The sequence below is a fragment of the Spermophilus citellus genome (assembly GCF_964194105.1).
Source record: "Spermophilus citellus genome assembly, chromosome: 16".
Taxonomy (NCBI): domain Eukaryota; kingdom Metazoa; phylum Chordata; class Mammalia; order Rodentia; family Sciuridae; genus Spermophilus; species Spermophilus citellus.
Window position 1 is genome coordinate 74950949 of NC_138196.1, and position 23573 is coordinate 74974521.

Consider the following 23573-nt stretch of genomic DNA (forward strand, 5'->3'; position numbering starts at 1 on the left):
AGGAGAAAGCCAGGACAAAATGCCCAAAGCCATTTTAGGTCTTTCTATATCAGAATTTAAGAATCTGTGTTTCTGAGTTGAGTGTCATATCCAGAAGCCCTCTGTGTACATAGAGGACGTGGGTTCTCAAGTACAACTCTGTACCCCAAAATGCAGCTCTGGGGCTCAGATTCACAAGTAAGAGGTACCATGTAGTCTAGTAAGCAAATATTTCACATTCACGGATGCTGCCTATTGTTCTTTTCTGAGACCAAGGCAGACATCAAGGACAGGTTCCCTATCCTCTTCCCCAGGTTCAGAGAGGTCTCAAGAGTTCAATAACATGAACCACCTCTGATCTAACCCATCTCCCACCCCACTTTCCAACAATAGAGGAGGGAACAAAGATCCCTGCCCAGGTCAGGATTTCAGAAGAATATAGTTCTCCCCAAGACCTTGCTACATCTTTTGTAAATAAAAGAACTATTCACACACTTACAGAAGTGTCATATTTAAAGTTTGGAGATGATCAGTGGTAGAGCTCTTGACTAGCATGTGCAAGGCCCTGAGTTTGATCTCCAACACCAACAGAAAATAAATAAGTTTATAAGTTTAAAAGACTGGGTTAAACACTGAAGAGTCATTAAATCAAAGTGCATATTAGGAAGAAGAATTCTTGTCAAACACTTACATTATAACATACAAAATTACAAAAACAAAAAAATAATGACAGAAACAAGTTAATGTAAACACGTAAACATAGTTACAAGGAAAAATTAAGATGTATTAGAATAAAAAAGTGCCACTTTAAAAAAAAAAAAAAGAGCTGTACGTCTTAATGGTACGGCTCTCCCCCAGCTGCCAAGCTATATGCAGCCAGCCTACTGGTCCCAGCCGAGGAGCAGATGTGGAGCAACCAAGTGTGTCCGAGCGCGGTTGGCAAGCGCTGCCTGCGGCCCATCGACCTGTCATCCTTCAGAGGCCAGGCCTGGACACAGTACAGACACCTGCTGCAGCCCCACACTAGGCTGGAAGTGAGGCAGACTTGAATGAAAGTTGGAACTCAAGAATTAGCAATGGCTTTAGTAGTTTTCAAGTCCTATAGCAGCAAACCAAGTGCTATATAAACCCATAGACTAGCACACTTAGCAGGAGAAAGCCTACTATTAGAGCCCCTCTTGTACTGCAGGAGGTCCCTTCCTGTGCTTCAATAAATCTTTCTGTTACACACACTCATCTTAGTCTATGGGTTTCATTCTTCAAATGCTAAAGAAGCGACCTTGCAGGATCTGCTCCATCTTCCTGATAGATAAATTTTCCAGAATTCACCATGTAGTCCTCAATTTTATCCCTTGCATTTCTCTCCCCAATTGTTTCCAAGGCATCCAGCACTCTGTTGATGGAGGCACTGTGCCCCATTTTGTTGAGCCATTTTGCCATCATCTCATACAAGTAATCTTCCGGGTTCTGTATTCCATCTTTGGTCACAAGAATTTCATTATCTGTAAGGCCCAGCACCCGCATGAGTTTATCCCAGGATTTATAGGGTACAACGTTCTGATGGCAACTGAAGAACTGCCGAATGGCTAGATAGGAGAAACATGGAGGACACATGCATTAGAAGCAGTTCACCAAGGGCAGAGGATCCTAAATCAGGTCTAGAACTCAAGTGTGGAAACTAATGAGCTCTCTAAGCCTATGAACCCGTTGCTCCAACATCCCTATCTGCTTCCATGAACACTGCCTGGGCCCACCTCACCCAACACACTGGGGGAGAGCAGAGAATACTGCTCTAAGTAGGTGCGCAGTTATTATACAGTAGGAAAGTGACGTGTGATATGGGCCAGAGTAGCCACATCTGCCTCTATGGAAGGAGCAGGGCCTAGCGGTGCAGGGCTTCTGCCTGACTCCCACACTGCCACTGGGCAATGCTGGATGGAGGCAAACAGACTCAAGGAACAAGTGAACCTGTAAACCAATCAGCTGCATCCAGCTCACGGGCTGTGAAAGATTAAATGAGACTTGTGTGAAATGCATGGCCCAGCATGGCCTGAGAAACGGAAGGGACAGGAGCTGATGTTTTCTAATAGCCTCTTTTAAGAAGTAAAAGGAAATATATGAAATTCATTTTGATAAGACATTGTACTTAATTCGATATTTATAAAATTTTATCATTCCATCATATAATCAATATTCAGTCTTTGAAATCCAGATTGTAGTTTACACTACGGCCCATCAAACAGGGCCTGGCGACAGGTCAGGTATGCAATAGCCTTCAGGAGGACCTGGGGGATGATGAACTACAAGCAAGGAGGGAGGATGGTGGGCGGGTATAGAAAGATGCAAATGATGAGAGGGACCGGGTGGGCCCCCATGGGAGAAGCAGAGCGAGAAGGGGATTGGTGGTTCCTAAAGCCCAGTGACAACAGCATAGGACCCCCTGTATCCAGCATCAACAGCCCTGGGGAAGCCCTACCAGCTACAGGGACAGCAGTTAAAACCCTGATCCTATTTCCCAGACGCCTGTTCATCATCTCACATGAAATACTTACTCTCAGTGGTGTCAGTTCCCTCTCCTGGAACCAGTGGCCTCCTTCTCATCGGAGACCTCTCCGTTTCTGCAGGTCTCTGGAACAAAGGGGAGATGTCCTGTCAGAGTCAGGGACCTCTGACAACCAGCCAGTCTGGAGACCTGGGCCACCTCCCTTATCCCTTCCAGGTCTCTGTGGAGATTGGCAATAAACTTGCCACCTGGAGCCACGCACAGGCTGTGTGCATGCTCACCTGAAGTGTTCCATTCCAAGCATCACTCCACCAAGAGGGAATGCCCGCTCCCCCACCCAGAGCTTCCTCTTCTGGTCCATTCCCTCCCACCTCCAGCAGGAGGAAGTGGCCTTCTCAGAGGCCTTTATTCTCTTATTTTTGCACTACTGGGGACTGAACCCAGCATCTCAAGCATCCCCAGCCCATTTTTTTTTTTAAAGAGAGAGAGAGAGAGAGAGAGAGAGAGAGAGAGAAATTTTTTAATATTTATTTTTTAGTTCTCGGCGGACACAACATCTTTGTTTGTATGTGGTGCTGAGGATCAAACCCGAGCCGCACGCATGCCAGGGGAGTGCGCTACCGCTTGAGCCACATCCCCAGCCCCGCATCCCCAGCCCTCTTTAAAAATTTTTCTTTTCTTTTCTTTTGGTACTGAGGATTGAACCCAGGGTCATTCTACCAGTGCACTATGTCCTCAGCCCTTTTTAGTTTTTACTTTGAGACAGGGTCTCACTGCCCAGGTTGGCCTCAAACTTGTGATCCTCCTGTCTCAGCCTTCCGAGTGGTTGGAATGACAGGCGAGCCCCACCACACGTGGCTCTTAGAGAATTTTTATGAGACTCAGTAGAAGCCTGTATATGAAGGCACTGCCATCCAAAGCCATGGTTGGTTTCAAGAATGTGAAGGTGTTCTGATCAATAACAATGAAGGAAATGAAAGCATGACACAATCACCACAAAGGCTGGCAGGCACTTGGTAAGACTGAACACCAGTTCTGAGATTTTAAAACAGCTTGGAATCCAAAGATGCATTTCTCTGTGAAATGAGCCAATGTCATTCACAGGGGTAGCACTTGAGATGCAACAGGTGCTTTGCTAAGCAGTTTTCCTCCCTTCCTCCCCCCTGACCTATTTCTTCTCACTCTTCTTTGTAATTGTGCTGGGGATGGAACCCAGGGCTTCTAGGCAAGCTCCCTCGCCCTTCCCAGCATTGCTGCCCACCGTGCTCAACAGTTCTGGCTCCACAGCAGGCGGGAAGACAGAAACGCAGAGCAGGAGTCTCGGAATGGAGCAGGAAAACGAATCACTGTTTATGTATGTTTGAATATGTAAAAAACCCTAAAGTTTATAAAGGATTGAAAGAGCAACAGAAGTCAGAATGAATGGCTAAAAATGTAGTGAAACAATACACTAGAAAACACCACGAAAAGATATCCAATTTATAAAGTTTATAAAACACTTAAGTACGAAGAAAGCAGCACTGTCAAGAAATAGAAATGATTTATTTGTAGAAAAAGACATATCTTAATTTAGCTGGAAGAAAAACACTTGTCTTGAAATGCTGACTTCTGTGATAAGAAAAATATTGAATACGGACAAAATTTCAATTCGTCCTAGATTAAATTTTCATATATAAGGTAAACTGGAACAGAAATTCCAATTAGGGGCTGAGGATGCAGTTCAGTGGTTAAAAGCCTTTGTCTGGCATGCGTGAGGCCCAGAGTTCCATCCTCAGCATCAGTAAAAAAAAAAAAAAAAAAAAAAAATTCAATTATTTTTGATATAGAGAAGATCTTATGAATGAATTCTAAATTTTATCTGGAACAAATTTTAAGTTTAAAAAAAAGAAGAAAAAGTTATTTTGTTTATTATTAAAACAAAAAATTTCAATGTGTGAAAGAATATTGCATATAATATGTGATCTTTCAATAAATGTCGATAAACTTAGGCATAAAGACTTGGAGAAAGAAGCACAAGGAATTCTCTCTCATAGTTATCTTGGGGCCTGGGGGAAATGAAAGAAGCTCTTATTTGTTGAGATCCTTTCTATACTGTTTAAATTTTCTCACTTTGAATATGTATTTATATCTTTCTGAAAATATCAAGGTATTTAATCAAGTTTGAAGGATTATTGACCTTTTTAGGTTGTTTTGTTTTCTTTTGTTTTGGTATGGGGGACTGAACTCAGGGGCACTCAACCACTGAGCCATAGCTATGCCCAGCCCAGTTTTGTATTTTATTAGAGACAGGGTCTCACTGAGTTGCTTAGCGCCTCACCATGGCTGAGGTTGGCTTTGAACTGGAGATGCTCCTGCCTCAGCCTCCTGAGCTGCTGGGATTACAGTCGCCTGGTCAATTATTGATCTTTTTAATGAATATTTTTATTTATTGCTTTCTCGTTGTTAAAGGGAAACTGGGTATTGATGCAAGAATGAAACAGGAATAGCCTGGGAGAAAGGACATCACTGTCAATATCAACATTTGAGTTGTGATTCAGGGGGTCCCAAGAGCAGAGGGATGTGGGAGACTCGGGGTCTAACTGGGGCCAGAAGAGTTAGATAGTGACTTAGAGCAATCAAGCAGCACCACACTTCTTATGGTACTGCAAGAGAAACTCCACTTGGACTATACTTTAATGTACAAAAAGGGAATCCTTGAAAGAAATATTTCTTCCCAGGAAATGGGAGGGTTTCTTCTTATGTTGAGCAAGGGGCTGAGGATATAGCTCAGTTGGTAGAGTGCTTGCCTTGCATGCACAAGGCTCTGGGTTCAATCCCCTAAACTTCTTAAGCTGATGAGCAAAAACAAAGTTAATGTATCTAGCAATTTCACTAGTTATAAATGAAAACGTCTACACATGAAAATATTACACCAAATGAAAGGATAAGAAATTAGGCCTCTATTATCCACATGGGAAAAAATGTACGGGCGGGGGAATACATCTTCTTACAAAGATCCTAGGACAAAACGCTGTTGGTGAATCAAAAATAACCAAAACGAAGGCTGGGGCTGTAGCTCAGCATTTGCCTTGCATGCATGGGGCCCTGGGTTTGATCCTCAGCACCACATAAAAAATAAATAAAAATAAAGATATTGTGTCCGTCTACAACTAAAAAAATAAGTACCTGGTGACAAGTACTCAGCCTTGGTTCGATCCCCAACCCATACCACAGTGCTCCATCTGTGCCTGTAGGCTCCAGGCTCTGGGGATGCAGCCTGAGCATGACAGAGATCCAGATGAAGTGTCAAGAGTGTTCCAGAGTGGCTCAGTCACCTCGTGAACCAGGTGCAGCCCCACCTAGACAGTCCCTTTCCTCCCTCAGTCTCCACTTCCCCTCAGGATGACACCCACTCTCTCCGTCTACAGCCTGGCACAGCCTGTCCCCACTCACCAGCAGACTTGTTTCCTCCTCTGGGGACTCTTCAGTGACACGTGTCACCAGCTGTTGTCCATTCCTTGGCTGCTCAGAGTCCAGGGTGGATGGTGAGTTCGTGCTGGCTAGGATCTCATTGTGGTCATTGTCCTGAGCTTCACGCTCTCTTGGGATAGAGACCTTGGGAAGACAAAGACACCACTCAGGAGCCCACACCTAGGACTCCCTACCAGGTCCTCACCCCCTCAGTGGGGTCACCCCAGGTGGGCACAGGCTCAGACATCCATGATCTGTTGCTGGCACCAAGGTCCTAGGGTTGTGCCAAGGAGAATGACAAAGTCCTAAGTGACCCCACCCCCAGGGGCAAGGTCATGGGAGAGGGTGTCCCAGGCAGCAGGAAGGACAGGACAGCAGTATGGTCCACGGGCCTAGAGGGAGCTCACAATGGCCGTTTGCCCCTGACAGTTGGCCCAGAGTTCCAGGCCACTTTAGAGAGCAAGGGCAGCGTCACAGGACAAACAGGGGTGGCCCTTCCCAGGCTGTGCTGCTCAGTGACTCCAAGCACAGGGGAGACCACTCACTGTGTTCATGTGCTGAGAGTCTTGTCCACAGCCTGGAAGAGAACGGGATCCTGTTAGCACATGGGCAGGGGCCTCACCCACCTCCCTGAGGGCAGTGCTGGGCGGTCTGGGCTGGGCACCTAGACACAGCACAGGGGAGAAATGGGGAGACGGACGTGTTCACAGTCTGCCTGGCTCTGCCCTGCCCACAGCTGTCTAGCCCCTGACCTCTTGTCACCCTAACTTGTTCCTAGTCAAAGAGATCACACTTCTGCCTGGTGGGCACTGCCACCTGGACCAGGCTGAGAGATGAGGTGACGGTCAGCCCCTAGACAGGGACTCGTGGGATCCTGGTGATCATGAGGTGCCATGAGGTGGGAGATGACAGGGTCACCACAGGGAACAAACAGCCAGGCTGGGAGGATAAGCGGCTTTGGGATTCGGGGAGGGCATTTCTGTGTGTGGGAACGGAGCAGGATGGGGGGCAGGGTGCTCGCATGCCCACCCCCAGCCAACACTTACTTGGAAAGATGTTCTTTATACAATTGAATATCTTCTTCCTCCTTGAAAACCTCCATGTAATCCAAATCAGAAAAATTACAGCAGCCACAGCCGGAAGGCCCATGTATAAGACTCTAAGGCCTAAGGAGGGATGGGCATAGGCAGTCGTGCTGACATTGGCTGTCACTGGCTCTGCAGAAGCCGGGGTTTCCCTGATGGCTTTGGTACCTGATTCTTTGTGGACACATTTGCGGTCACTCCAGGGGACACAGGGACTCTCCTCCACCATCTCACCATGGCAGCTGGGTGCAGAGAGAGGAAACAACAGGAAGATGTGAGGGAAGGCTGGCCAGACAGCATGAAGGAGGGAGCCACCTCTCTGCCTAATGTCCCTGAGAAGGTGTTAAAGAAAGGACAGGCTCCTTGTATCTCCAGGGACCCCCAACCCCTAACTCTCCCCTGGGAAAGGACCTGAGCACATACCTTTCCATCCCTCCGAATCCCAGCTCTGAGTGGAGGTGCAGCCTTAGGGGCCTTCTCTGCAGCGTGCTGCTGCGTGGCCTGGCTACTGAGCAAGGTGGGATCTCACTCTGGGGCAATGGCAGGAGCCCAGGTAACCACAGCTGAGCCTAGCCTCCTGCTAACCTTTAACACAACTAAGCTTCCTCGGACCTTCCTGTCTGACCTTCTTACCAAGCACAGCAAACACCCAGCATGAGAGAAGAGTAAATTAACTATCGGCCCAAGAGCCCCAAATAGGAACAAGACGTGTTATTGAAGGGCCGGGAGTCCAGGGTGAGGCCGGCAGAAGTGGCTTGGGCCTTCTTGGGAGCCTCAAGGGCACCACACACACTGCCTTAACATGCCTCTTCTGGGCTGTGGGAGCTTTTGTCTTCATGGGCTTCTGCTGCACAAAAATTGATTGAAAATGACATTTTTGTTACTGACTTGGGATACAAATGAACAGAAGCCTGGCTGAATTCTACCCATTTTTCTGTTTCCAAAAAGAATTCAAGCATATCCTGGGGCCCTCAAAAGGACCATGGGCCCTAAGTCATGGCCTCCTGCGGCCAGTGAACAAGTCCTGGGAGAAAAGGATGGGTGGGAAGGGACCACTGCGAGCGCAGGTGGGAGGACGTGCAGAAGGACCAGAAAGGGACACTGAAGGCTCAGGAAACTCCCAAGGGACACCTGAGGGGTTGGGGGGCTCCGTAGGGCCGGAAGAGAAAGGGGTACTAAAATAGTCAGGTCTTCCACGGCTTCCCTTGAGCTGCTGGCAGCTCCCAGCTCCAGTATCTCACCTGTCCGAGCACCTTCGGCAGAACTCAGGGGAGTTTTGATCCTGGAAGGTGCCTGGTTTACACTGGCACTCTGCATCTCTGGTGGTGGTGCACGGACCCTTCTGTTCTTTATCTGGAAATGAAGGAAGAGCTTTGGGGATGAATTTCCCGGGGTACTCCTCCATACTTCTCCACATGAACACCCCCCCAGTCAGCCTGGTCCTGCAGCAACAGAGTTCCAGGCATAAAGATGCTGTCACCTGTATTTGGAGTCACATAGAAGAATACAGTTTATTATTTAATGCATCAAATTTTAGATCCCAAGGTCAGGTGCAAGGAAGGGGCCTTGGGATGTGGAGGCTGGAGCATCGTGCCCCTGCCAGGAAGTCAGAGCACAGGATGGAGAACCTGGCTCAGGACCAGGACAAAATCCAACCTTTTCCATCAGTCACTTATGTTCTTGGGCTACAGACCTAAACGTTTCAGTCGATCCAAGAAATGGAGACCAGAATGTGTGTTGGAGTTTATGTGGAAGGTTACCGATTGAGAGGCCTGAGGTCAGGAAGGGTCTAACTCATGGGAAGGGAAAGTAATCCACACTGAGAAGAAGAAAAGGAGCCTGAGGGTGGGACAGAACATAGCATGATCCCTCACAGCCGGAGGCTGACTACAGGGCAGAGGGGAGGCTCAGAGAGGCTCCCTGCTCTCCACTCCACTCTGTCCTGCATCTCTGACTTCCATTCCTCCTCTGCCCTCCCTGTATGTTCAGAAGGATCTTGGTCAAAAACAAAGCAGGTGGTGACTTGAAATATGTCAGTGGACCCCCAAATCCCGAGCAGAGGACAGGAGACTCGGAGCAGACCCAGAACTGAATCAGGCATTTCTCCTGAATGCATGAGGCTCTCTAGGAGAGACGTTCTCCATCTACCACTTGGAATCCTTGAATCTGTCCTTCAACATCCTTTTCAAATGTGCCCTGGTCTATGGAGTCCAGTATCCTTATCTTTATTGTAGCTGGAGTCACCTGCTCAGTCCTCTCAGGACACCTCCAGGGAAATGTCCTCTCATAGCCAGCCCCAGTGCACTCTGTACCTGTCCTGTCCCAGGGCAGACGTTCAGCAAGTGTTTGCCACGTTTACAAATCAAGGGACAGTGTCAGCAGTAGCAACTGCCCCAAAATGCTTCTGAGGGGGTGAAGGAGCCCCTCCACAGGGGGCAGATTAATCTCCTACTCCTCCCTACTGCTGTTTTAAATGACTACCTCCTAAAGCGGCATGCATTATATGTTAAATTTCCATTTTTAAAAAATTGTGTTTCATTGAATCAAAGATGATCATGGGGCAGGGCAGAAAGAAGACCAAGTTGGGCTGGAATTGAGGTTTCTGAGTCCACGTGGAATCCGAGTCCCAGCCCACCACCCTCCCTGGGCCCTCTTGCTGTGTACCATTTCTACAGACGCTGCAGGGGATGCAGGAAGAGAGGTTGTTGGAATGGTTGGTGTAGTCCACACCCTCCTGGCACATCTCGCAAGCCCCAGTCTCAGTCCGGTAATAGCCTGGAGAGAAAAGCCCGTGAATGAATTTCACTGCAGCTGGCAGTGGTGAGAGGAATTCCCTCTCCAACAGGAGACTCTAAACAGGGACAGCCACTCTACCTGATCTGGCTCAGCTCATCCTTTCTGTACCTACTATACAACTTAGCCCAGCACCCCACAGAAGCCCAATACAAAGCACACAAGAAATCCTGACTCAGAGTATCCACAGTAAAAAGTATAAAGTCCAATGAATTATAATCAGCATATAATAGTGAGATAGTTTATTATTTTTTTAAATACCAAGCCTTCAAAATCTTTGTTTGTTTGTTTTTGGTCCAATCATAGGGATCACCTAGTATTCCACTTTAAGATACTGAAAAAGGAAGCACAATAAAGGTGAAGAAAGTGAGAAGGCAGGGAAATAATACAGATAGAGCAGAAATGCACTAAATAGAGACGAGAAAAACAATGGAGAACATCAATCAGACCAGGGCTGGGATGCGCTCAGCAGCAGAGCGCCTGCCTAACAGGTGTGTGGCCCTGAGTTCGATCCCCAGCCCACCAGCCAGTAAGGGAAGAAAGAAATTAATGCAATCAAAAGCTGGTTCTCTGAACATAGTTGACCAGGGCACTAACGGGAGGAGACTGAAAATATGAGAATTTGAAAAAAGTATTAAGTATGCTGTAAACCCCGGTACATCCCAAATTGGGTAACTTTGGGACAACTTGTTAGAAAAACAAACTACTGAAACCAACTCAAGGAAGAGGTGGACAACCCAGCGAGTGCTTGGCCGGCTTCTGCTACTGCCTGGATCCTTAGGCTCCGCTACGCTGCAGCAGGTGGCCAACTGTGTCTGTGTCCCGGCGACAGGCATCGGCTTGCGTTAGCAGGCTGACGGTGCCTGGAGCAGGCAGCATGCAGGGCAGTCGCCCATCCCACACACTGTCCCACACACTGGGGCCAAGGGGGCTGAGGAGGCTGTGGCCACCGCCACAGGAGCCAGGCGGGCACACCTCCTGCAGTGTGAGCGACAAGGAGCGTGGCTGCCCTGCGACTGTAGGACAGCGGCTCAGCGATCACTGCCAAGGTGGCGACAAAGGATGAAGATGAGCAGAAAGAATCTGAGGAAAAGGAGGTTGATGACAGCAGACTCAGAGTTCAGGCAGTGCCAACAGGTGAAAGGGAAGACCGTGACCTTGACAGGAGATCCGAATGGTAACCGGGAGAAAGATGCCAGTCGGGGCCAGAGAGGAGAATCTTCAGTCGATGGAATAAAACTGCCCCGGACAAGCACCCGGCTGCTTGGTTACCAAAGTCCGGGAACCAGCAGAGCCTGGCGGTGTGGGTGGCTAACCACAGGACCCTGGAGATTGATAGGCGTGCATCAGATCCCCAGGAAGGGAGGGAAACGGAGAAGACCTTTCAAGCAGCAAGACACAAAAACAGAGGCAGGGAAGAGGTTTCAAAAAGCCAGGCCCTTAGACTTCAGCTAGCAAACCAGTTGGGAAGGCAGCCACACCCTAAAGCTATCTGTTCTTACTACTTGATTATTCAACACTGTGCTAGTGGTTCTCATCAGGGCAATTAGGCAAGGAAAAGAAATAAATGTCATCCAGATTGAAAAGGAAATAAAAGCCGTGTTTACTAATGACACCATCTTATAGGCAGAAAACCCTAAAGAATGGATGGAAAGAACCTTAAACATATGTAAGTTCTGCAAGGTTATAAAACACAAGATCAATACACAAAAAATCAACTGTATTGTTGTATGCTCACAATATGGCCAATCCCAAAATAAGACTAAGAAAAATTCCATTCACAATAGTATCAACAAGTATTAAGTAGTTAGAAATAAATTTAATAAAATAAATGCAAAGTTTATTGTCTAAAAAATTTTTAAAAAATTGCTGAGAAATTAAAGAAGATCTAAAATAAATGGGAAAACATACCATGTTCATGGATTGAAAGACTTAACAACAATGTTAAGATGACAATACTCTCCAAACTGGGCTACAGACTCAGCGCAATCCCTATAGAAAGTCAGCTGACTTCTTTATAGAGATTGTGAAGGTGATTCCAAAATTCATATGGAATCTCAAGGAACCCAGTATAGCCAAAATAATCCTGGAAAAGGAAGGCAGAGTAGGAAGAATCACACTTTGATTTTAAAACACACTACAAGTTGGTACTGGCAAAAGGATAGACACAAACAAATGGAAAAGAACTGAGAATCCAAGAATAAACTCACACATTCACATTGAACTGATTTTCAACAAGGATGCCAAGACTGTTCAATGGGAAAGAACAGTCTTTAAAAAAAAAAATTGTGCTGGGACAACTGCATCTGGAATAGCCACATACAAGAGGAAGAAGTTGAATCCTTACCTGGCATTACATATGGTAATTATCTCAAAGTGAATAAAATACCTAAATGTAAGAGCAAAGCCTACTAAACTAAACAAGCAGAAAACCTGGGGATAAAATCTTCACAACCCTGGATGTGGCAAAGGATCAATAAATACCCAAACAACTTAGGAAGATCCTGTTTCAAAATAAAAGATAAAAAGGGCTGGTGATGCAGCTTAGTGGTTTAGTGCTGCTGGGTTCAGTACCTGTTACCAAAAAAAAAAAAAAAAAAGAAAGAAAAAAAATTACAGTTCAATCTTAGAATGTACCTGCAGGACACCATCCTTCTGAAAGTCTCAACTCCTTTTTCCTCAGGTCATCTGGTGAATAAGCTCTAGCACCAGTGGCTGGCTCAAGTAGGACCTATGGGGACAAAGCAGGAACTAGCATGAGTGGCTTCCAGATTTCACCCATCATAAGATCCATCTCACATTCCTCCCTCCACCCCAGCTTCCAAAACTAAACACGATTTGGATCTTCCTCCCAGTTAAAAAACTCTCAGCCATTTGATTATATCTATGCCTCTTAAGGCTAGACAAGTGATACACACTTGAAAAACTCCTTTATTCTTTCACTTATTAAAAAACACTGTTTACTTAGATATGGAAAAGTACAGGAAAGTTTTTACAAGAATAAAATCACATTCCCTCCATCAGAAATTGCAACCTCTACTCTATTGTCTTAATGGGAATATTTTGTCTCCCTCTTGGTCTCTCTCATGGACACAAATACACTTTTTAAAAATTGTAGTCAAATAAACGTAAGATAAAATTTACCATTTTAATCATTTAAGTGTGCAGTTATTCATGCTAGACACATTCAAACTTTTGTGTAACCAATATCCAGAACTTCTTTCATTTTGATAAATGGAAAGTATGTGTCTATGGAACCATTGCCCATTCCCCACCCCTCCACCCTGGCAACCACCATTCTACTCAGTTTCTGTGAATTTGAGTAATCTAGGTACCTCATGTAAGTGGAATCATACTGAATTTATTTTTTCATGACTGGCTTATATCACTTAGCAAAATATCCTCATGGTCCACTCACATTGTACCATACACTAAAATTTCCTTTCTGTGTATATGCATTTTGTTTATCCATCCATCTATTAATGGATAAGTGGGTTGATCCTACCCTCTGGCGATTGTGAATAAAACTCATGGACATAACATGTACAAAAACTCCTTAAGACTGTTTTCAATCCTTTTGCTAAGGGCTGGGGATGTGGCTGAATGGTAGAGCATTTGCCTGGCACGTTTGAGGCTCTGGGTTTGATTCCTAGCTTTGCAAAAACCAAATCAAACAATTCTTTTGGATCTTTACCCAGAAGTGGAATTGCTAATCACATGGCAGTCCTATCTTTAATTATTCAAGAAACTGTCCTCCTGTTTTTCATAGTGTCTGCATCACTTTATATATTCACCAAAAGGGCACAAAAGTTCCAATTTCTCCACATCCTCACCAAAATCTGTTATTCATGTTTTGACAGACCATCTCTTTGTGGTTTCAATTTGTATTTCCTTAACAATTTGTGGTATTAAACATCTATTTTTGTGCTTGTTGGATATTTGTATATCTTCTTTGGATAAATTTCTTATTCATACTCTTTGCTTATTTTTGAATTGTACTGTTTGTTTATTTTATTGCTACGTTACAGGTGTTTTTTATAAAACAAACTCTGGATATTGACCTTTTATCTCATTTCTCCCATTCTGTAGGTTGTTTTTCTCCATCAAATGTGTCCTTTTTCTTTGAGGCAAAGTTTTTTGTTTTTGTTTTTTGATGTAGTCCAATTTATCAAGTTTTACTTGTTGTCTGTGTTTTTGATGTTATACTTTAAAAAAATCATTGTCAAGTCCAATGTAGTGAAGCTTTTCCCTTGTTTTCTTCCAAAAGTTTTATAATCTTAGCTCTTACATTTAGGTCCTTAATCAACTTTGAGTTGACTTTCATCTATGGTGTAAGGTAAAAGGCAATATCTCATGAAAAGACTGTCCTTTCCATCATCTGTTGGTCTTGGCACCCTTGTTGAGAATCACGTGACCAAATGTTGGGGGGTTTATTTCTGAGCTGTCTATTCTATCCCATTGGTCTGTCTCTTCTTTACGTTGGTACTTCAATGTTCTGAGAACCGTAGCTTTGTAAAATTTTTGGAAATCAATTAGTTTGAGGCTTCTAATTTTGTTCTAAAATGAACTGGGAAGGATTTCCTCCTCTCCACAAACTTCTTGGAAGAATCTGAAGAGGATTCATAGTGCTTATTTAAATGTTTGGTAGAATTCACAAGGGAAGCCACCTGGTCCTGAGATTTTCTTTGTTGGAAGGCATTGGCTCCCTGATTGAATCTCCTCACTAGCTGTAATTCTGTTGAAAACCTCTAGTTCTTCACAATTCAGTCTTGGTGTGTTTCCAAGAATTTATCCATTTTTCTCTATGTGATCTAATATGTTGAAGTACACCTACTCAGAGCATTCTCTCTAAGTCCTATTGATTTCTGAAAATTCAGCTATATTTCTCATTTTCATTTATGATTTTGGTTATTTAGGTCTTAAAGTTTTGTCCATTTTGTGAATCTTCTTATTTAATTTAATTTATTTATTATTATTACTAGTATAGTAGTAGATGTACTGGGGATTGAACCCAGGGGTGCTCTATCACTGAGCCATGTCCCCAGCCTTTTAACTTTTTTATTTTGAGACAGGGCCTCAAACTTGAGATCTTCCTGCCCCAGACTCCAGAGTCACTGGGATTACAAGTGTGTACCACCAAGCATCACTTGCAGATCTTTTTAAATAACCAAATTTTGGTTTCACTGATTTTTCTCCACTGTTTTCTACTCTTTATTTAAAAAAAAAAAAAAACTCTGCTCTAAATCTTTACTCCTCACACTTCAGATAGAGCTCTAATATCCAGAGTATACAAAGAACTCAAAAAATTAAACAATAAGAAAACAAATAACCCAGTCAACAAATGGGCCAAGGACCTGAACAGACACTTCTCAGAGGAGGACATACAATCAATCAACAACTACATGAAAAAATGTTCACCATCTCTAGCAGTCAGAGAAATGCAAACCAAAACCACCCTAAGATACCATCTCACTCTAGTAAGATTGGCAGCCATTATGAAGTCAAAAAACAACAAGTGTTGGCGAGGATGTGGGGAAAAGGGTACACTTGTACATTGCTGGTGGGACTGCAAATTGGTGCGGCCAATTTGGAAAGCAGTATGGAGATTTCTTGGAAAGCTGGGAATGGAACCACCATTTGACCCAGCTATTCCCCTTCTCGGTCTATTCCCTAAAGACCTAAAAAGAGCATACTACAGGGACACTGCTATATCGATGTTCATAGCAGCACAATTCACAATAGCAAGAATGTGGAACCAACCTAGATGCCCTTCAATAGACGAATGGATAAAAAAAAAAAAATGTGGCATTTATACACAATGGAGTATTACTCTGCATTAAAAAATGACAAAATCATGGAATTTTCAGGGAAATGGATGGCATTAGAGCAGATTATGCTAAATGAAGCTAGCCAATCCCTAAAACACAAATGCCAAATGTCTTCTTTGATATAAGGAGAGTAACTAAGAACAGAGTAGGGAGGAAGAGCATGAGAAGAAGATTAACATTAAACAGGGACGAGAGGTGGGAGGGAAAGGGAGAGAGAAGGGAAATTACATGGAAATGGAAGGAGACTCTCATGGTTATACAAAATTATATACAAGAGGAAGTGAGGGGAAAGGGAAAAAAAACAAGGGGGAGAAATGAATTACAGTAGATGGGGTAGAGAGAGAAGATGGGAGGGGAGGGGAGGGGAGGGGGGATAGTAGAGGATAGGAAAGGCAGCAGAATATAACAGACACTAGTATGGCAATATGTAACTCAGTGGATGTGTAACCGATGTGATTCTGCAATCTGTATACGGGGTAAAAATGGGAGTTCATAACCCACTTGAATCAAAGTGTGAAATATGATATGTCAAGAACTATGTAATGTTTTGAACAACCAACAATAAAAATTAAAAAAAAAAAAAACCAGCATACTACAGGGACACAGCCACATTAATGTTTATTGCAGCACAATTCACAGTAGCTAAACTGTTGAACTAACCTAGATGCCCTTCAGTGGATGAATGGATAAAGAAAATGTGGTGTATATACACAATGGAATATTACTCAGCAATGAAAGAGAATAAAATCATGGCATTTGCAGGTAAAAAAAAATCTCTGCTCTAATTTTTATTATATACTACCTTTGCTAGCTTTGTGTTTAGTTTTCACAAAAAGATGTAGCTTATTATACGTGCAATACATCAAATTGAGGAAGTTCCCCTTTGTTCTAAATATAATGAGAATTTTTTATTATGAATGTGTGTTAAGTTTTATCAAACAATTTACATGTTCATACAGGTTTTTTTCCTTCACATTGTTAATATCATGACTAATATTGATTTTCAAATGGTAATCAAACCATATTCTTGAAATAAACCCCATTTTTTCAGAGTACATTATTTTCTTTAAAAGTTTCTAGACTCAATTGTCTGTCTTTTACATCCATATTTATAATGGATGTTGATTAGAGTTTTGTTTTTTGTAATATCCTTGTCAGATATTACAAATATATATGGGCATTATATAAAAATGATGATGTTATATAACAATGATGATAAATTGTCTCCTTCTATTTTTTCTCAATTTGTTTAAGATTAGTGATATTTTTTCCATAATATTTACAGAATTACCAGTGAAATGATTATCAGCCCCAATTTTCATTATTTTCGGCTTTTAAATAATTAATTTAAATTCATAAATAGGTATAAGATAATTCAGATTATCTTTACATTTGCAGCTATTTTGTGAAGTGTATTTTTCTAGGAATTTTTCCATATCATCCAACTTGTTGGATTTATTGTCAGTAATTCAGAAGCTCTCAGTTTTTTCCTTTTAATGGTGGCAGAGTTTGTAATATCCCATCGTTAATTCTTAATATTAGTATTTTATGCTCCTTGCTGTTGTTTTTCTTTCTTTCCTTCAGACAGGGTCTTGCTATGTTACCCAGGTGGTCTCAAACTCCTGGGCTCAAGTGATCCTTCTGAGTTAACTTCCCGAGCAGCTGGCATTACAGGCACTTGACACTAACATGCCTGGCTTGTTTTTTAATTCTGAATTGTATTAATTTTATTAATTTTTTAAATATATAATTATTTAAATTTATAAATCCATACATTACAGTTTATAACTACTTACAAACACTGAAGTATTTTTTAATATCTTTAATTTTTTTAAAAAATTTTTATGTGGTGTTGAGGATCGAACCCAGCACCCCTCACATGCCAGGTGAGTGCCCTACCACTTGAGCCACATCCCCAGCCCATTTTATTAGTTTTTTCATCATTCCAGGGATCCAGCTTCTGGTTTGTCACTACCTTTTATTGTTCATGTTTCATTTCATTAACTTATTTTATATATATATATATATATATATATATATATATATATATATATATGTATATGTATATACACATATATATGTATGTATATATTTACTATATACAAATGTATATATGTGTGTGTGTGTGTGTATTTATTTATTTAGTTGTAGATGGACACAATACATTTATTTTATTTATTTATTTTTATGTGGGGCTGAGGATCAAACCCAGGGCCTCTCATGTGCTAGGTGAGCACTCTGCCACTGAGATCCAGCCCCCATTAATTTCCTCTTATTACTTCCTTATTAGTTCAAAAAAGATATACAGGTATGTCCCAATGAATCATACAACTATGTTTAATTTTAATGTACCAATAAAAACAAGAAAAAAAGAATGAATTTTCAGTGGATATTTTGTATGCTATATATCAAGTGGTTGATAATGTTCAGATTTGTTATTATTTACCACATTTTCATCTGCTAATTCTATCAATTCCTGAGAAAGGGCTGATATGATCTGCCTTTAATCATGCAGACATTTCCCTTCACATATTTTAAAGATCTATTATTAACACACGTGAATTTACTATTATCATGACTTCAATGAATTGTTCTTTTTTTTTCTTGTACTTGGGATTATTGAATCCATGGGTGCTTAACCACTGAGCAACATCCCCAGCCCTTTTTATTTTTAATTTTGAGACGGAGTCTGGCTACATGGCTGAGGCTGGCTTTGAACTTACGGTCCTTCTGCATCAGCCTCCCAAGCCACTGGGATTATAGGCATGCGCTACTGTGCCTGGTTGATGTTCTTAACACCACAAATGGTGCTCCCCGCCCCCCAACTCTGGTAATATCAAGCAAAAACTTAACAACTGACTCCTGGGGCCCTGGAACCTGGGCAGATTCTCAGCATTTGACTCAGTTGCCTTACAGCAGGCATCTTGGGGTCCAGGTTATTCATTCATTGAGTGAGAGCCTGGGGACCACACTGTGCAAGAAACTGGAGTGCCAATGACAAGAACTGGCACCTCCTTTTCTCAGGACACCTCTGGTTCACAGGGCACTGAGACACAGACCTAATAACTTCAAAGTCAACTAAGGCGAAAGGTGCCTACCGGAACTGCTCCAGTAAAAGTGACAATACCATCTGAGGGACACTGGGTCATACAAAGAAAAATCAAAGTCATAGGGGAGAGGAGTGAAAAGTAGTACTGTGGCAGCTCTTTGGTTTGTGGCTGCCTCTGATGGTGACACACTGAAAGTGTGGCCAGAGATTTGATTAGGGGGTGGATGAGTCAGTCCAAGACGTGGGTCTTGCATGTTTATGTCAGGGTGTGGGTCGGGCAGGTGGGGAGCTTGCTTCTGGTGATGAGTCACCTTAGGCTCCATTTCCTGACTCAGGAACGCCACTTTCCCTCCAAAGCAGCCTGTTTGTCTGAAGCTGAACAGTTCTAACTTCAGCTTAAGACTTCTTGTCAAGGTCTTCCTGTGGTCCAAAGTCTGCTTCCTAAGTTTGTTGGCTTGTTTGGTATTTTGTAGAATAACACCCCTGGATGACGTACTGAGCCATCTGGCTCATAGCCCAGAGCCAGACATGGAATAGCTCCATGGTTCTGGAGAAGCCCCTTCCCTCCTCTAGACATGTTTCTCTTTCTTGAAATAAGAGGGACCCTGTGCAGCTGAGTGTGGGCTTCCTAGATGGCCACCGAATACACCCCTGGGGACTCAGTCAATGGTGGGGCTGCAGCTGAGGCTCAGCCACCCCTGCTCTCTCCTCACCAAATGACCTTTGCTGTTTCAAGCTGCTCAGGTGAAATGAGGATGGCAAGGGTTCCCACGCAATCTGGGTTAACATATGTAAAGGTGCTGAGGACAAAGCCTGGCACACGGCAAGTGCGTGTTTACATATTCTGGTTTGTAGTCTTATCACACACAATGTTGATTTTAATTAAGCCACAGCCTCAGCCCAGGGATACCACAGCAGGTCTCACCAGGCATCCAAGCCTCTTTAGAGGAGGCCACATGAGGGGGTCGGGCCTCTTAGGCATTATTAGTCATTTAGGTTTCCAGAATCATATTTTTCAATGGGCTTCCATGAAAAATGACTCACAAAGAGTCTGATCCCCACCCTACCCCCATGTCCAGGCTGTCCCAAGAGTGGAGCTCACCATCTACTTGCTGGGAGAACTGGACCTCCACCACCACCCAGGACACACCACTGAGTACAGAGGTGGTCTCAGCTACCCAAGCACCAGCTCCAGGCTGCAGCACAGGGAGGGGATCTTGCCAGCCCTGCAGCCCCTGCTGAGGAACACAGATAGGAGGTCCCCATAAATTGTCCACACTGTTGTTCAGAAATTCCTGCCTTGGCTCACAGAGCCAACATCCATGTATCAGTGCGAGCAGGTACAGCCACTGACAGGTGGACAATATGTGCCCTGTGGCGATTCAGCTCCAAAGTGCCGACACTATCCCTGAGGAAGTGACCTGTCCTCCCACACAATTTCATGCAGTGACCCAGGTCACTGCAGCTCACAGACGGCTGTAGTGGACTTGTGTTCTTACCATCTGACACAAGAGAAAGTTGGGACCATACTCAGGTCACAGGCCTACAGAGGAAGAGCAGCCCACCATCTCTGGCCTTTGACTGCAGTACTCTTAACACTGCCCAGTGTGTGGGCCTGTGAGATGCCAAAACTTCCCAATTCCTACTTTGATCAAGAGGGACCTATGTGGAAGGTCCAGGCACAGGCAATGGACAATCCCAGCATTTACAGGGTGAGGACCCAACCTCAGAACCAAGCTCTGTGCCGGACCTCCTCTGATGAAATCCCTCTGGCAGTTCAGGGCAAGGTCTGTGTCCATGTATAGGCAGAAACTAGCCTCGGGCACCAAGGTTTCAAGTACAGGGCTGGAATTCTGGGTTCTCTTGCTGCCTCATCTGGGGTCTCCTGCTCATCTACTACCCTGGAAAATCCCCTCGAGCTTTGAAAATCTCTAATAGTGCTGCAGCATCAAAAACACAATGCTGTGTCGTATCACTTTTTACCTTTTAGATTAGCAAAGAGTTAATGTTTCTATATCCAGTGTGGCAAGGGTGTAGGGACAGAGGAAAGTTATATTCTAGGTGTGAGTAACAAATTGGTAGAACCTTCTTTTGAAGGGGAATATAGCAATATCTGAACAAATTCTAAAGTTGTTAACCAGTTGGCCCAAGAATTCCATTCCTAAGGAGTTACCCAAGTAGATGGCGCACATGGATATATGTACCTGTGGTACATACCAGGGCGTTTACTACAATACTGCTCGAATTAGCAAAAACAAAACCAAGATGTAATCTGAACAGCTACCTATAGGATAGAAGATTAAGATAATCCATGGTTCACGTGTAAAATACTAACCTGTTGTTAAAAAAAAAGGTGCAGGTATGCATATAAAACATCTCTTGTAATTTAGTATTAGCTTCATAATTGCAAAAAGCTCTACCTGATGGAAGAAAGACTGACTTATGGAAGGATGAGAGGGCCATTTGGGATGCCAGAAGGCCTGTCTCACATTTTCAAAACCATCAAATTCAGACTTTTGGCCCTGATGTCTACATTCAGCTGGATACACACTGACCTGACAAAAATAAGCCAGTCATGGAGAAGCATTCAATGTGGATCCCACAATAAGTGTCTGTTGCTTAAAAAACAAAAACAAAAAATGTGGATCCCACCTAATATAAACTGATATTCAAAAAATAAATCTCCTAATTATTCTGAGATGGTGACAAAATGCTATTTCCTGGATTAGGAGTGAATTTGTTACATGAAAACATTAAAAACGCCATGACACTTGCAAGGTTATTGCTATGATTCAGACTTGGTTGAGGATGTCCCCTGGATGGTGGTGGTAAGAGTGGGTGGGGCCAGAGGCGGGGCCTAGTGGGATGATATTGTCCAGGAAAGAATCAAGGTAGTTCTTAGTGCCCAGGAGGTGGTTGATATAAACACACGATCCTGACACCAATACCCTCTCAGTGTTCCTGTCTTGTCCGGTGATCTCTCCCTCTCCCGCCCTAAAGCCACCAATCAGTAGGACCTTCACAGGAGCTGGGGCTGTATGCTTGAACTTCCACAAGAGTGAGCTAAATAAACAAACTTCTTTCTATATGAACCAGTCCTAAGTAGTATTTGATGAAGCAATGGAAAACGGAATAATACAAGTGGGTTTTTTTTTTTTAAGTTTTGAGCTTTTCCCCCCTAACATACAAGTAACCTGGAAAAGTGTCATTAGCGGGAGCTTCCAGCAACCTAGAAAGCATGGCGCTCCACCCTCAACCCCGTCACCCCGTCCCCGCCCCCGCCCCAGCCCGCCCATCCCTCCTTCACAGGAAATCACGGCCCCCCAATAGGTTTCAAGTCGTAACTTTGTAACTTGGTATCCTGCCTTCGGCCGTCCTCCCCCAATGAGGAGAGGCAGGCCAGGCGAAGTCCCTGGGCCCCGCGGGACCCCGCAGGGCCTCGCTCACCCGATCGGAAGCGCGGTGGGAAGGTAGCGCACGAGGACGGACGTGCGTGAAGGAAAAGCAAAAAAAGTCCCTGGCTGCCTTCCAAGTGGAACTCGCCGTGTCCATTTTGAAATGCCCCCAAAGTGTCCCCAACCCGTGGAGAGGCGCGCGGGGCACCATCTCTCCTCCCCCTGGCCCGGGTCGGTCCTGTGGGCCCGGGACCCGGACTTTCCCTTTCCCGCCGCCGCCCCGGGCGCGTCCTGCAAGGGGAATGCCAGGCGACAAGCGACCGGGGCCTGGCATCCCCGCCACGACCCCCAGGCCTCCTGCCCCTCGGGCGCACGTGTCCTCCGAGAACCGAAGCCGGAACTCACCCACAGCACACAGACGAAAGTCAAAGTCCTGACCCGGAGTCCAGGTGTGGCTTCCAGGGCTCGGCTGGGGCCGAGGGCGCGCACTCGCGGGGCCCCGGGGCCGCCTGGCGCGCTCCCCCTGTGGACCATGGTATTAGAGGGACTCTTGGGCTCCGTCCCTGGGCTACGATTGAGAGTTGGCTGCAGAATCTTCCGCGTTTTTCGTCCACAAGGAAATGTCGCCCCGTCTTGCTGCGCGCGCTGCCACCTGCCTCCCGTCCCGCCTCCGCGCTCTTCTAGGCGCTTCTGGCAACTGCTGGAAGGCAAGTCGCTCGGAGTCTCCGGTCCCTTTTCCGCGCCCCCAAGCTCCGCCCCCAAGCTCAGCCCGAGGAGTCAGGCTGTGAAGTCTTTCCACTGTTCCATCCAAAAAAGTCTGTATTTCCATATAAATTTTATGTAGAATAAAATCTTCAACTTAAAAAAAGAATGCTGTTTTTTTTTTTAACTTAAACTAAAAAATTTGGGGGTGGGGTGGGGCTGGGGATGTGGCTCAAGCGGTGGCGCGCTCGCCCGGCATGCGTGCGGCCAGGGTTGGATCCACAGCACCACATACAAACAAGGATGTTACGTCCGCCGAAAACTGAAAAATAAATATTTAAAAAAAAATTATTTTTTGGTTGTAGAGGAACACAAAACCTTTATTTTATTTATTTTTATGTGGTGTTGAGGATCAAACCTAGTGACTCATAGTGCAAGACAAACACTCTACCACTGAGCTACCACCTCAGCCCCAAGAATGCTGGCTTCTAAATTGGGATAGCATTGAATACAGATATCAATGTGAAGAATTAGCATTTAACCATTTTGGGGTCTTATAATTCATCAAAGATTTATGTATTTCTATCTTCTTAAGTTTGACAGTGTTTTGCAAACTCTCAGTGAAAATATTTTACAAGATTGAGTCTTGCACATCATTTTTAAGTGTATTCTTAAATATATATTTTTTATTTGAAAAATTTTTTTCTAATTATAATGACAGTAGAATGCATTTTGACACACAATACATAAATGGAGTGTAACTTCTCAGTCTTCTGGTTGCACGTGATG

The 23573-nt window shown here is 44.2% G+C and overlaps 1 protein-coding gene across 1 annotated transcript; it reads right to left on the reverse strand.

Annotated features, from left to right (window-relative positions):
• Positions 1–1245: 1245 nt before the first annotated feature.
• LOC308635327 (tumor necrosis factor receptor superfamily member 10B-like) lies at positions 1246–22875 on the reverse strand (the record flags this gene model as incomplete). The annotated part of the gene is made up of 9 exons (XM_081269672.1): positions 22488–22875; positions 12448–12541; positions 9682–9792; positions 8259–8370; positions 6979–7259; positions 6478–6509; positions 5915–6076; positions 2532–2607; positions 1246–1565 (listed from the first exon to the last, which is right to left on the reverse strand). The coding sequence occupies exons 1-9, from the start codon at positions 22614–22616 to the stop codon at positions 1246–1248; spliced, it is 1317 nt and encodes a 438-aa protein (XP_081125798.1). The 5' UTR covers positions 22617–22875.
• Positions 22876–23573: the final 698 nt, after the last annotated feature.